General features: G+C 36.6%; 1 protein-coding gene across 1 annotated transcript; it reads right to left on the reverse strand.

Annotated features, from left to right (window-relative positions):
* Positions 1–619: 619 nt before the first annotated feature.
* cckar (cholecystokinin A receptor) lies at positions 620–10410 on the reverse strand. The gene is made up of 5 exons (XM_081350844.1): positions 9948–10410; positions 9462–9713; positions 7657–7915; positions 4720–4847; positions 620–4062 (listed from the first exon to the last, which is right to left on the reverse strand). The coding sequence occupies exons 1-5, from the start codon at positions 10072–10074 to the stop codon at positions 3485–3487; spliced, it is 1344 nt and encodes a 447-aa protein (XP_081206970.1). The 5' UTR covers positions 10075–10410; the 3' UTR covers positions 620–3484.
* Positions 10411–13810: the final 3400 nt, after the last annotated feature.

A 13810-nucleotide genomic window follows, 5' to 3' on the forward strand; every position in this document is an offset into this window, starting at 1 on the left:
CACTTCCATTTAGCCACACAAATGTTTTTATTGGGTCACTCTGTGTTATGTCATTTCGCAGACCTCTTTACATCCATAATAGCTGATAGATTAGATAAAGCAAGCCTGAACTCACAAAGTTATTTGTAGTCCGGGATTAAACTTGCATATTTGCCATTGTTTTGCTCCCTAAAAGGATAGTTCCCCCAAAAGTTCTGTCTTCATTTACTAAGGCCCAAAAGAATATTTTAAAGAACGATTCATCTGTTTTTGTCCATATTATTATAGGTGTTCTAACACTGTATAAACACTGAGACATATTTTAAAATATCTTATTTTATGTGTGTAAAATATATGTCCACCATATGCTGCTGATGTAAACCGTATCATGGTATATTAAAAAGAGCATCCCATTAGCTATTTATTATCAAAATTATTGACTTCCTACATTCTGTCTGATAAAACAATGGAAACTAAAAAAGTTTTATAATATTTGCACTTCACAAGAATACAGTGACGCAACTGAAATAATAGGAACATTCTGGTCTGACCCCCAGGTTGCATTTCATACAAAGCACTCCTAAAATATTCATTATTAGATGATATGTGCACTGGCATATGTAAATCTCCTCAGGGTTTTGAAATGTTTCCTTTATTAATAAACAGATGTTTATTATTTTGGGTGGTTCAATTTCCTGGTACATAGACATCCGACAGACGATTAAGACTTTACACGGTTTAATGTGTCAATGTCAGTGAGTGTACAATGTGTTGCAAGTATCGGGGACCATGCGAACGTGCGTTATAACATCTTGGCTGATGAGTATGCTATTAAAGGAAGAAATAATTGTTTATTTCATTGAGAGATGAAATAAAAAAATGTGACTTTTGGCATATACAAATATTATAAACAAATATAGTCAATGACCATGTGTCCTGGGGAAAATATCCCAGATGTCAGAAGCAGCCTTGAGTAGGACCTTTGAAGTGCGCAACAGGTGTTAAAAGTCTCATGCAATGATAAGGACAGACTCTATGTCACAGTGTACAAACAGTACAGCTTTGCTAACACAAGATAAAGACATGCCTGTGTACTTTCCTAGGAAAATGGTTAATGCTACACATCTACCTATAGACACAAGCTGGTACAATCTGTACAGAGTTTACACATTTTTGCATGTTGTATTGGCAATGAATCCAAAGAGGTTTTGCTATTGCAGATTGTGTAATACATTTATCAAACAGAGAATTATATGTGTGGTCATTACTGAAGCAGATATGATGAACAAAATATCAAACACAGCCCACTGTACACTCTTAAGCATCTGTAAACTGATCTCAGATGTCCGATATATACACTACCGTTCAAATATTTGGGGACAGTACGATATTTTAAAAGACATTAATACTTTTATTCAGCAAGGATGCATCCACTGTTGCAAAACTGCTTCATATAAATGCTGTTCTTTTGAACTTTCTCTTCAGAATCCTGAAAAAACAAATATCACGGTTTCCACAAAAGTATTGCGCAGCTCAACTGTTTTCAACTGTGTTTCTTGAGCAGCAAATCCACATATTAGAATGATTTCTGAAGGATCATGTGACACTGAAGACTGAAGTAATGATGCTGAAAATACAGCTTTGCCATCACAGGAATAAGTTACATTTTAAAACAAATTAAAACAGAAAACACTTCTTTTAATATTTTACAATTTCAAAAACGTAAAAAAAATCCTCCAACTTTTGAATGGTAGTGTATTAATAAGCACTATTAGTCTGTTCTCAAAACATCTGGATGATTGCTTTGACTGTAACACACACACACATACACAAATTAAGTAAAATACCAAGAAAAGCAAAGGAATTCCTCTTTGTCTTCTAGGTGAGCCAGAAAATTAGAGCACCAAATGGACAAACTTATTTATAAAGTCATGTGTTTTATATAAAACCCAACATGTATAAGGCATAGCCGTAAAGAGGACTGGACGCTACAGTCTTGCTCCATTTGATTCTGCTGTTTGTTTAACAGTGACGTACTAAATTTAAGCACTGGATTCTGTCAGCATTTCGATGCTATTGGCAGCCATTGCTTGTGCTCTCATTTATCAACAGTCCAATGAGTCTCTTTTCACTAAACACCGCCAAACTCCAGGCACGTGCACTGATAGACCCCAAGTGGTGCTCAAGCACCTGCCCTTTTGGCCTCTGGCTAGATAAGTGCCCTATTTGATGTATGCCCGTGGCATCCATCCTTAATCAATTCTCAGCGTGTGCCCAACAACTTATTCTTAATAAGCAGTGCAGGGCAGACGAGCAGCATCCACATCTCCCGGGCCTGCCTTCATTGGTGACAGTCTGGTAACCATCGTGTTCGGAAATGCCACCAAAATGAACAAAAATGCCCCCAAAATACAAGATATCAATTGCCCTTGTACGAGTTCTAGTATTTTTGTGTTTATAACATAATATAGTTAAGCAATATCACACAAGCAGGAGTGCTATTTACGCAAATATCAACAGGATTGCAAAATGTAATATTCAGCCGTTTGATAAACATTAAGTTTATTTTTAGACAGAACATTATCAATTTTGAATGTTTCTCCTCTATTCTGCCAACAAAAAAGTTCCAAACAAAGCAGAGAATTCACGTCTCCATGCGACACACAGCGGAGTTTTGTTCTTGAAAGATTCACCATTTTTGAACGAATCGGGTGAGTCAATGATTCAATGACTCATTCATAAACTCAGTGGACATTTGCTTCTTTCATGAATGAATCGGCCGGTTTGAACGAATTGGTTAAATGGACGATGATTCACTTATTACGACTTGCTGCCATCTACTGTCGGTTTTAGTTTAACATATAATAGTATCATTTCATATTTCTATATTAGAAACAATAATCTCATTACATTATTTAGGCAATTGTAATTGCATTTTGATAAATGCTAAGATGGATTTTTTTATACTGATTTCAGTTCATTGGTATAACAGGCCTATAGGGTGTAGTTTTAAATAGTGTCATTAATTAAAAGATGATCAACAATATGAAACTTTACTTTTTATAAATAATTTTAAAAGAGGTACCTTTTTAGCGCAATTTTCCACCGGACAAAATTGCGATTGTTAACTCATGATTTCTGTTCTGTCTGTGCGCACCAATCTTGCACTTCTATCTACTCCTCAACCAGACCACCTAGAGACTTCGGGTTTTCGGCATTATGTTAAGGAAGGTCTAATCTCGGGAACGCACAAAAACAATCCAGGAAAAGATTTACTATCTCTTAGTGTTGTGATCCCATGACGTGAGAAAATTGCGCTAAAACACTCACTGAGTTTTTATTACTTGTTTTTTCTTACTAGAGCACCTGCCCCACAAAATGTCTGTGCATGGCCCTGCCAAGCTCTGAACGATTTTGATATCATATTGACTTTACTCAAGATAAACTCTTTGGTAAATCAAAATGGGCTCCTACGCTGCAATTTTCAGGGTTTGATGAGTATCAGTTACGCTTGTGCCGAGCCACGGATACTGGTGTCAGTCAGCCTGGTTAGCGTTCCTGAGGTTTGCGTGTTACCGTCGGTCTGTCCGGTTCTTCTAAACCGCGTTCCCAGCCCTCCAGCTCCTCTGGCGCTCCGTCGGGTGCTGCTCCTGCTCACTTCATCGAAATCATCCCTACAGCAGGTGAATGTCGCCAGAATGCCCTGTCTGAAGCGTTTGTTCATAAAACAGTAGACTATTGGATTGACGCAGGCGGAGGTGTAGGACAGCAAGTGGATGAAGGATATCGGCGCTCCTGAGAGGAGACGATCGGTCGAACGTCTGTCGAAGGCTCTCCAGGCGTTGACGACGAAGATCGGCGTCCAGCAGAGGAAGAACAGCGCCACGATCACCAGCAACATGCGGATGACCCTTTTCTTGGCCATGAGGTTTGCTGTGGAGCTGTTGCTGCAAACCCTTCTCAGTTTGGATTTTGGGTTGCTGAAGCTGAGCGTCATGGGTTCGGCGCGCTTCCTCTTGGACGGCTGGAGGTAGCAGCCGTCGCCGTCGCCATTTTTCAGATTGGACGTGCCGAACTCTTTCTCTAGTGAGCAAAGTGAGGACGAAACCGTGATTATTTGATTCAAGATAAAGCTGTTCTCTTTGTAATCCTAAAGCAGCTTCCCCGCTATCTCCGACATTTGCATATCATTTTCGCAGTTTGCATTTAGTGATACACACATGAGTGAGTCACACTTTCACGTTGGTCACAAAGCAGATCATACTTATTCATCATGCTGAAATAAATGAATACAAAAGAAATGTCTGCCAATAGATCTAAAAGGAAAACATAGTAGGGCTAGTCAAGGTAAATAATTATTCAATAATTATAAAATAATTATTTCGCACTTTATTCATAACTGCCCATTTTACAAAATAGCATTTAAAGAATGACGTTTTAGTGGGAAAATATTGTTAATTCACATCTTTTCTCATAGACTATGTCCATACTATAGTACGCGAAAAACAGCATGCTAAAAGAGTAGTATATCCGAATTCATAGAATTCCAAATTTCACTTGGTCGTTTATGTGCTCAGAACTCTAATTTACGATATTTCCGATTCCGATTGAAGGGCTCATTCTGGGTTGTCCCTCAAATTGACTTCATGGCTAAACAACTCAATTTAAAAGGCTATTATATGATAATTACACATTTGAAATATTAAGGTCAGGAAGTCTATGATTTTTTTTTTCCCATACCTTTGTTTGACTTCCTATTAGCCATTTCAAATCTGATCCCCCTGTAGAGTTCGATTGAGGTGAGGCCATAAGCTGTCATCATTATGATCCCAGGCACGAGAAAGAGTATCAGCAACAGAAAAACATACCTTAAAAAGAGAGAGAGAGAGAGATAAGTCAGTTGCAAAGTCAGACATGGGGTTGACAGTTCACAGTATTGTTTTTTTTTTTAGCTGAAAGTAACCTTAAGACTGCAAATGCTGGGTAGCTTTCTAAATTTACATTTACATGATAGATTACTCCCAAATTAAAATGGTTTACTCATCCTCAAGTCATTCCAAACCTATCCAAGTGTTTTTTAGTTTTTTTAGTTTTTTGGTCAAGTAGAATTTTTGATGAATCTTACAGATAAGAGTTTTGGACCACATTCACAATTTTAGTGGAGCTTAAAGGCTGGAATACACTAGACAATTTTTGCCCTGATCTGCAGTCTGGAGAAGTTGATGCTACTTGCTGAAAATCAGAGCCAATCTGCAGATTTTGGGAAGTCGGAGCTGACAGATTTCCATTAAAATCTGGTACTATATGATTGGGCACACACTCCAATTTAGGGGTGGGGGGGAGAGAGTTAAAGTACAGTTAAGTGTTTATATTAAGTATAAAAACTAATACCTAAATCGTAACATAGTAGCATACTTACAGTGCTATGCATAAGTTTAGACACCCATACTAAAGTTGACTAAAAAGAGGAATAAAAAATCATCTTTTGGAAACTGAACTTAATGCCTTAATTTAAAAAATTAGGAAAAATCCAACCTTTAAGGACACCAATTTTCTTTGTGAATGAATAATGTATCGTAAATAAATAAATATTCTTCCTTAAAATACAGGGTGCATAAGTTTGGACACCCCTATGTTAAATTCCCATAGAGCCAGGCAGATTTTTATTTTTAAAGGCCAGTTACTTCATGGATCCAGGATACTATGCATCCTGATAAAGTTCCCTTGGCCTCTGGAATTAAAATAGCCCCACATCATCACATAGCCTTCACCATACCTAGAGATTGGCATGTTTTTATTTCAGTTAGCCTAATAGCTGGTTTGATTTGCATTGAGAGATGATCTTATGGAAAGTACCCCATGCCAATCTCTAGGTATGGTGAAGGCTATGTGATGATGCTCTATGGGAATTTAACATAGGGGTGTCCAAACTTATGCACCCTGTATTTTAAGGAAGAACATTTATTTATTTATGATACATTATTCATTCACAAAGAAAATTGGTGTCCTTAAAGGTTGGATTTTTCCTAGTTTTTTAAATTAAGGCATTAAGTTCAATTTCCAAAAGATGATTTTTTATTCCTCTTTTTAGTCAACTTTAGCATGGGTGTCTAAACTTATGCATAGCACTGTAAGTGCAAAACTAGTAAACTATAAGTATGATGTTAAGTTCACTTAAAAAAAAACTTACAAGTGTACTTGCAGTATGTAACTACTAAACTAGTTTACTAAGAATATACTTCAAAGTGAACTTTCATAAACTAAAAAATACTTATTTAACTAATGAACTACCAGTATACCTATAAGTTCACTTGTATAGACACAGTACAAATGAAAAACATAGTTGTAAACTAGTTGTGTATTCAACGATTACATTTAAAGTATACTTTTATACACTAAAAAGTGAGCCAAATTAATTCCAAGTAGTACTAGTACACTTAGTACAAGTATACTACTTGTACATTGATATCAGTATACTTACTACATAAGTATACTTAAAAGTACTCTTATTTTTTTTGTAAGGTTTAACATGCATGGTCACTCTAAACTTATTGAATAAATAAAAGAGCAGCATGAAGTTTTTTGAAATTTCTTTTGTATTCCACAGAAAAAAGTGTCTTTACAGTTAGTGCAAATAATCATGTTAGCAACGGCAATTTTCACTAACTCCAATGCTCTGATGTTTTACCTTGAGTAGAAACATTACTGTATATTACTTCTATTTACATTTTGTGTCAATAGCATCTGTCCCTATTTGCACTTATACATAGTGCAAACAGTATCTACCACTATTTACACTCAGTATAAATATCATCAAGTTTTTTACTCTTAGTGTAAATAACTGCTGCTGAAAACATAACAGCATACAGGGTGGGAACAACATGACGATAAATTATGACCGAATTTTTCTTTTTGGTCCCTTTTCCTTTAAAGGGATAGTTCACCCAAAAAGGAAAATTAGCCCATGATTTACTCACACGCAAGTCATCCAAGGTGTAAATGACTTTCTTCTTTCAGACGAATGCAATCGGAGTTTTATTAAACAATATCCTGGCTCTTCCACATTTTATAATGGCAGTGAATGGCTGTTTCTGTTTTGAAGTCCATAAAAGTGCATCCATCCATCATAAAAATGCACAGCTCTGGGGGGTTAATAAAGGCCTTCTGAAGTGAAGCGTTTGTGTAAGAAAAATATTCATTTTTAACGAACATACGGAATTCTAGCTCCCAGCCAAATGGCCATACGCAGTCTACTTGCGCCTAAAGCGCAACTGATGACGTCAGAAGTGGCGTAGTGCGTCATGGCATAGTGTAAATATCAGCAGAACTCACAGAAGTTGCGCTTAGACTTAAGTGGAATCCGTATGTTCGTTTTGCCAGAAGCTATATTTGACTTAAAAGAGTTTTAAATATGAATATTTTTCTTACACAAACGCTTCGCTTCAGAAGGCCTTTATTAACCCCCCAGAGCAGTGTGGAGCACTTCTATGATGGATAGATGCACTTTTATGTACTTTAAAACTCTGATTGTGTTTGTCTGAAAGAAGAATGTCATATACAACTAGAATGGCTTGAGGGTGAGTAAATCATGGGGTCATTTTCATTTTTGGGTGAAATATCCCTTTAACACCTTATCCTCAAAAAGAATAAGACACACACAGTCCTAATAAATCTTACCAGGTCTGCATGACATCACTGGGCCAAACCAAGCGGCACATGTTGCCTGTGCTGTTGTTACTGCGCATGAAAGGCACCAGGGTGCTGCCTATCGGATAAGGCAGCATGAGCAGAAAAGACACGACCCAAGTGGCTGTGATGACTTTTGCAGCGTGGGACTTCGTCTGCCAGGTACGGGACTTAAAGGGGTTGCAGATGGCACTATAGCGCTCCAGGGAGATGGCCACAAGGTTAAATGTGGATACGCTCACCGAAATACCTGTGTGTTTGGACACACAGAACTCAGTTGCACATACAGAAATAAATCTGGGCTTGTTAAAGTACTGATTCTCAGGAGGTCTGATATATATGTGTCTATAAACAACAGTAAACACAAAAATGGGAACAGACAGGAAAACTTCATAACAAACTATCTCTAAGCCCTGATAACAAAGGCATGGACTGTTAATAAACTTAATGGTGCGACTGCACCCTTTGCAACTAGTAAGAAAGCAGTTAACAGCAATGTTAACATGCACGCGGTAATAACAACAGAGCATGTAAATTGCGTCAGCTTTATCATGAACAAGTATTACAGAATAGCACAAAACAAACACATAAAACATGCTGATGCATCAAATAGAGAGACAGTGGCATTGTCTAATTACTAAATTGTTTACATGGCACATTTGCAACATCTGGAAGTGTGCAACCAACTGGCTATAAATAGTTTTCAGAATTGTTACACAATTCAACAAGTCATAAATATGAATTTAAAATGGATGTGCCTTTTATTGGATGTGCCAATAAACTATGTCCCTACAGTTGAGAATTAAATATAATAAAAAGCATTTCTATTAGTGCAAGCTTTACTGTGTTTGTGGTCTACTTTTAGCCCCTTAATGAATAATAATACATCTCTAAATCAATCTTTTTTACAAACCAAATGTGAGAAAAAAGCAGCTGGAACATTAAGCATTTCCTTTTGTTAAGTGACCCTTTATAGTCTGCCTCTCTCGTGTATAATGTTATCAGATTTCCTTTTTTAAGGTACAGAGATGCTTGTCAGATCAGAGAATATTAGACATTCTCATTAAGAAGTGTATCATGATACTCACACTCAAAGTAACACAGTTACTATGGTAGAACTAGGTACTAACCCTGAACTTACCCCTAAATCTAACCTTAACCCATGTATTTACATTATATTGCCAGTACTTCCATGGGTAACTACACTGTAAAATTAAGTGTAACCAAAATTTTGCATTTCAATTTTGGTACCATAGCAAAAACAGTTAGAACTATTATATACATAGGCTACAATATAACAGCATGTAGCCTTCAGATAATTTTTTTGGAAAGAAAATTGAAAACTGAATCACATCTCATTTCTAGTTTGATTCAAGATGAAATTTATGTTTGTTAAATGATCTGCTGTCATTTGAATTACCTTATTTATAAAGAGAATAATCAGTATCATCATATTTTGAAAGAAAAAAAAAGTTACAGACCAAATCTGTAGAATTCACTGTCATCACAATAACAAACAAAAATATTCTGATTTTTTTTTTTTTATATATATATATAAGCCTTCTATATGAGAAAGTTCCCATATTGATTTACAATTGGACTAATTGTTGTAACTCTAAAAATCTCCTTCATTGTATTAACTCAAATTTTTAATTTCAATGAACTCAAATTTTTAAGGCAACCACATAACTTACTTTTTTAAGTTAAACCAACAATATTGTTTCCAGTGTATTTACTATCTGGTAGAAGAAGCTGCAAAAAGTGAAGTGTGTACTACAAATATCAAAATGACTCACCCATGAAGTACGTGGCCACTTTACACATGCCGATGCCGAAGATGAAGTCCTTCATGAGGTTGGGGATGAGTGTGAAGGGCATGCAGAATACACACAGCATTAGATCACTGACGGCCAGAGACAGCAGAAACAGATTGGTGACCGTCCGCATGCGCCGGTTCCGCACCAGAACCGTGATGATGAGGCTGTTCCCTATGAAGCTCAGGAGGAAGATCAACACATACAGCACGATCCGCACAGTCTGGTTCATATCTGACAAACAAACACGAGAGAACGAGATGAGAATACCATATTTTTTATACCAAGTTTTAACAAGCAGTTTGTGTGTCTTTTGAACAACAAGACGAAACTTGTCTTGGTTCGTTCACACATTTCCCAACACAAAAAGCCTGCGCTAATGCAAATACTAAAGGCAATAAAAGTAAAATATGAATAAAAGTAAATATATGTAGGCCTATATAAAATAAAAGGTTTTTTTTTTTTTACCTTTTGGTTCCAACGTGCTGTCTCTGTCATTTTTACACTCCGACAAATTCCCGATTCCTAATCCACATAATATTTTATAAATATCAGTGGAATTGATGAGCATATCTTGAATTGTAAATGTCTCCATGCTTGTTTGTTGTTTCTGATGATTTCCCGCTTTCCTTCACAATATATATCCAAATGAATGTCTCTTCATCTCTTGGAGGTAAAAGCAGTACAGCAACATTTGCTCTGCCATAATGCCACAGTGCTGCACTCTATAGTAAAGCACATGGTTTTATCTTTATTCACAATGATAGCCTATATACTGTGTAAAGTTTTGAGATGTCAAAAGCAAGAAGCAAACAAACAAAAATAACAAAAGAAAATGGATATTTAAAGTACGTCCAGGACTGTATTTCGTCAAGTGTTACTGCTCATGAGTTGTGATGTGAAGTAATGCTGTTGATCAGTGCTGCCTTCCAAAGAACAGCTGACCCCGCCTTCACTTTTTAAAAGACACCTTCAGTGAATATGGTAGTACACAGCAACGAAGAAAAAAAAAAAAAAAAAAAAAAAAAAGTTTTTTGAGAATTTGTAAAACTATTGTATTACATAAAACGAACCATACAAATTACACATACTGTACAATAGCTAATTTATTTGTACTTAGGCTATAATGATAATGATAATAATAATAATAATAATAATAATAATAATAATAATAATAATAATAATAATAATAATAATAATGTTGTTGTTGTATTTATTTTAGGCCTGGACCGCCTGGTTATTAACTCCAAAATTTTATATTTTGATGTGTTTCTTATTCTGCTGGCAACTCAGGTTATGCAACTCAGATTTTCCCCTATATTAAAAAAAAGTATATATATATATATATAATAATAATAATAATAATAATAATAATCATTACATTTTGACACCGCAAGAAATAACATAATTTGGAACCTTAGCTTGATAAGAAAAAAAAAAGTAAAATCCATTTTTTTTTTCTTTTGTACACAAATTATAGTGTTGACTGTATTCATATGTCAGTTTTGTTTGACGGTTTGACCAACAACTCTAGATATTGAAGCCACCAAAAACTTTAGTTTATGTGATATATACGGTGATGGGTGTTTTATGGGGACTTTCCATAGACATAATGACTTGTATAAACTGTATATTATATCCCCTTTTACATTCTATCGCCTTTTTTTACATCTTCAAAAATCTATTTTGTATGATTTAAATGCTGTTTTCCTCATAGGGGTTGAACAAACAAACAAAAAAAGTCCCCACAAGGCCAAAAATTACTGGTATTACTATCTTTGTGGGGACATTTGGTCCCCATAACATTACCAGGACCACCAGACACACACACACACACACACACACACACACACACACACACACACACACACACACACACACACACACACACACACACACACACACACACACACACATGGATGGATGGATGGATTTATTTATTTTGTACACAAGTCATGAAATGTGCTACAGTATAACTCTATTTATTCTTTCACATAACCGAACAACTACTTTTACAAGTGAAGTTGTTTGGGTACTCTTGGATACTGTTTTCCTATTCTGATTATCCTGAAAGAGATTTTAAGGGCCCTTTTATGTCATTCACTGACCTCTCCACACTGAACAAAGCACTCATGCTCTCACACAATTTAAACAACCTGGAAGATGCTTTATAGCTTTGGAAAGAGATCTGTAAAGTTAACATACTTTAAATGGTTTATTTTAGCTTTTACAACATGCTAAATTCTTTTAGTGTGTGTGTATAGCTTATTGTATAATATCAAATATCAAGGTTTGCAACAACTTGTCAACTATTCTACAACTATGCCTCAGATCTTTGTTGAGTAGTTGTGGATCACGATTTATGTTGTGCTTGTTGATGCAAAAACCTTATTAATACTGACCTGACAGTTCACACACTGAAGTCACATTGTGCCCCGCACTCCCCTATGTCTGGAGGAAGAAGAATGAAGCATATGCTGAAAAGAACCCTCTGTCTAGAGTTAAGCATGGTGGGGCTCGGTGATGCTCTGGGGCTGCTTTGCATCCTCTGGCACTGGAAACCTGCAGCGTGTGGAAGGCAAGATGGATTCAATGAAGTATCAGGAAATTCTAGGAGAAAACATCATGCCATCAGTGAGGAAGCTGAAGCTTGGGCGTCATTGGACCTTCCAACAGGACAATGATCCCAAGCATACTTCCAATTCCACCAAGGCATAGTTGCAGAAGAAGTCCTGAAGATTCTACAGTGGCCATCACAGTCACTTGACTTAAACCCCATAGAAAATCTCTGGTGGGATTTGAAGAAGGCGGTTGCAGCACGCAAAACCAAGAACATTACTGAACTGGAGGCCATTGCTCATGAGGAATGAGCTTAGGTTCCTCAGAAACACTGCCAGAAGCTGGTGTCTGGTTAATACATCTCGTTTGCAGCAGGTCATAACAGCAAAAGGCTGTTCTACAAAGTACTAAATATGCTTGTCATGAAGGGGCTGAATAATTTTGAGACTGCATAAATCATTAAAAGTTGCATTTTCAGTTGAATTTGGGGAAACCACTTGAAAATTTTGTTGTGTTGAGCTATTTCAATTTTGTTCATTGCAAACAGTTGAATGTCTCCAAAGTTTGCCAATATACTTGATATGCAATGGGGGTTGAATAATTTTGTTTATTTATAATAAATACTGCAATATTCCATGAAATAAGAATGGTCTATTTCATGGTGACTTTAATTGTTGTTCTGGATGACTATAGGTAATTAGTAAAAAGGAGTTTACAGAATGTGTTTTAATGATTTGGCAATGTAAGACTTCCTACTGACTATAAAGCTAGTACATAACATTCAGCTTTCAGACATACTATAAAACGTTGTAAAACATAAAAGGGCTTTAGGTAAGTGTTTTGAAGAAGACCACACACAGATTTTGTTAACTCAAAAATCTCCAGCACTGACCAAAAGCTTTAATTCCTGATAGCTGCTGTCAGATAAACATTATCAGCCTTCCTGCAAAGAGAAACAGAATCTGCTTGCTTGTTCATGCCTATACATGTTCAGGTTTAATCTGTAAGACTGGAGAAACTGGAAGATGCAGAGCCGTCTGGGCCGCGGAACGAAAAACAAAGGACATTTCTGGAAATTAACTAAATTAGCATTCCCACCACAGATGCAATCACACTGAGTCAATCACCTCGAGTCAATCACCTTAGTATTGTCTTAAATTACATTTCTTTCCCCTTGACCCCCTCATTCCCCTCTTCTCCCCATGCTGCAGATAACCTGAAATTCACCCAAAATTATATATGGGTTAATGTGAACAATTATCATACAACACTACATGTTTGGTATCATTTGAAATGTCTCAGTGCGACTGGTACAAATGTCTCATTCCCACAGAAATAAACCAAAAGGTAATAAAGAGTTTAGAGATATTTTGCTTTCTGTAGAGGGTGGATCCTCTGCCGATTGGTCTTTGTCTTCTGTCCTCAGTAAGGTGTAAACTACCCAGGTCCATTTTGTGGGTCCAAAATCTCAATGCAATGATCTCAGAGTCTCTTCATCACTCCTGCCGAGGCTTGGAACATGATGCTCCATCATGCTGGAAAATGCGCAGACCATCACCAAATTGCTCCTCGATCGTTGGGAGAAGTGGCTCTCGCAGGAAGTTTTGATACCATTCTTTATTCATGGCAGTGTTTTTGGGGCAGAATTGTGAGTGAACCCACTCCCCTGAAAAGCACCCCCAAAAATGGATGGTCTCAGAATGCTTCATTGTTGACACGACACAGAACTCATGGTAGCGTTCCCTTTTTTGTCCGGGCAATTGATTTTACAC

Source organism: Scardinius erythrophthalmus, assembly GCF_964197995.2.
Source record: "Scardinius erythrophthalmus genome assembly, chromosome: 2".
In the NCBI taxonomy this organism is placed as follows: Eukaryota; Metazoa; Chordata; class Actinopteri; order Cypriniformes; family Leuciscidae; genus Scardinius; species Scardinius erythrophthalmus.

Coding starts and splice junctions, on each gene's coding strand:
- cckar (XM_081350844.1), bottom strand. CDS start 10,074: ATGGAGACATTTACAATTCAAGATATGCTCATCAATTCCACTGATATT. Junction 9,714..9,947: donor CAGCACGTTGGAACCAAAAG/GTAAAAAAAAAA, acceptor TTTGTTTGTCAG/ATATGAACCAGACTGTGCGG. Junction 7,916..9,461: donor AGTGGCCACGTACTTCATGG/GTGAGTCATTTT, acceptor CCAAACACACAG/GTATTTCGGTGAGCGTATCC.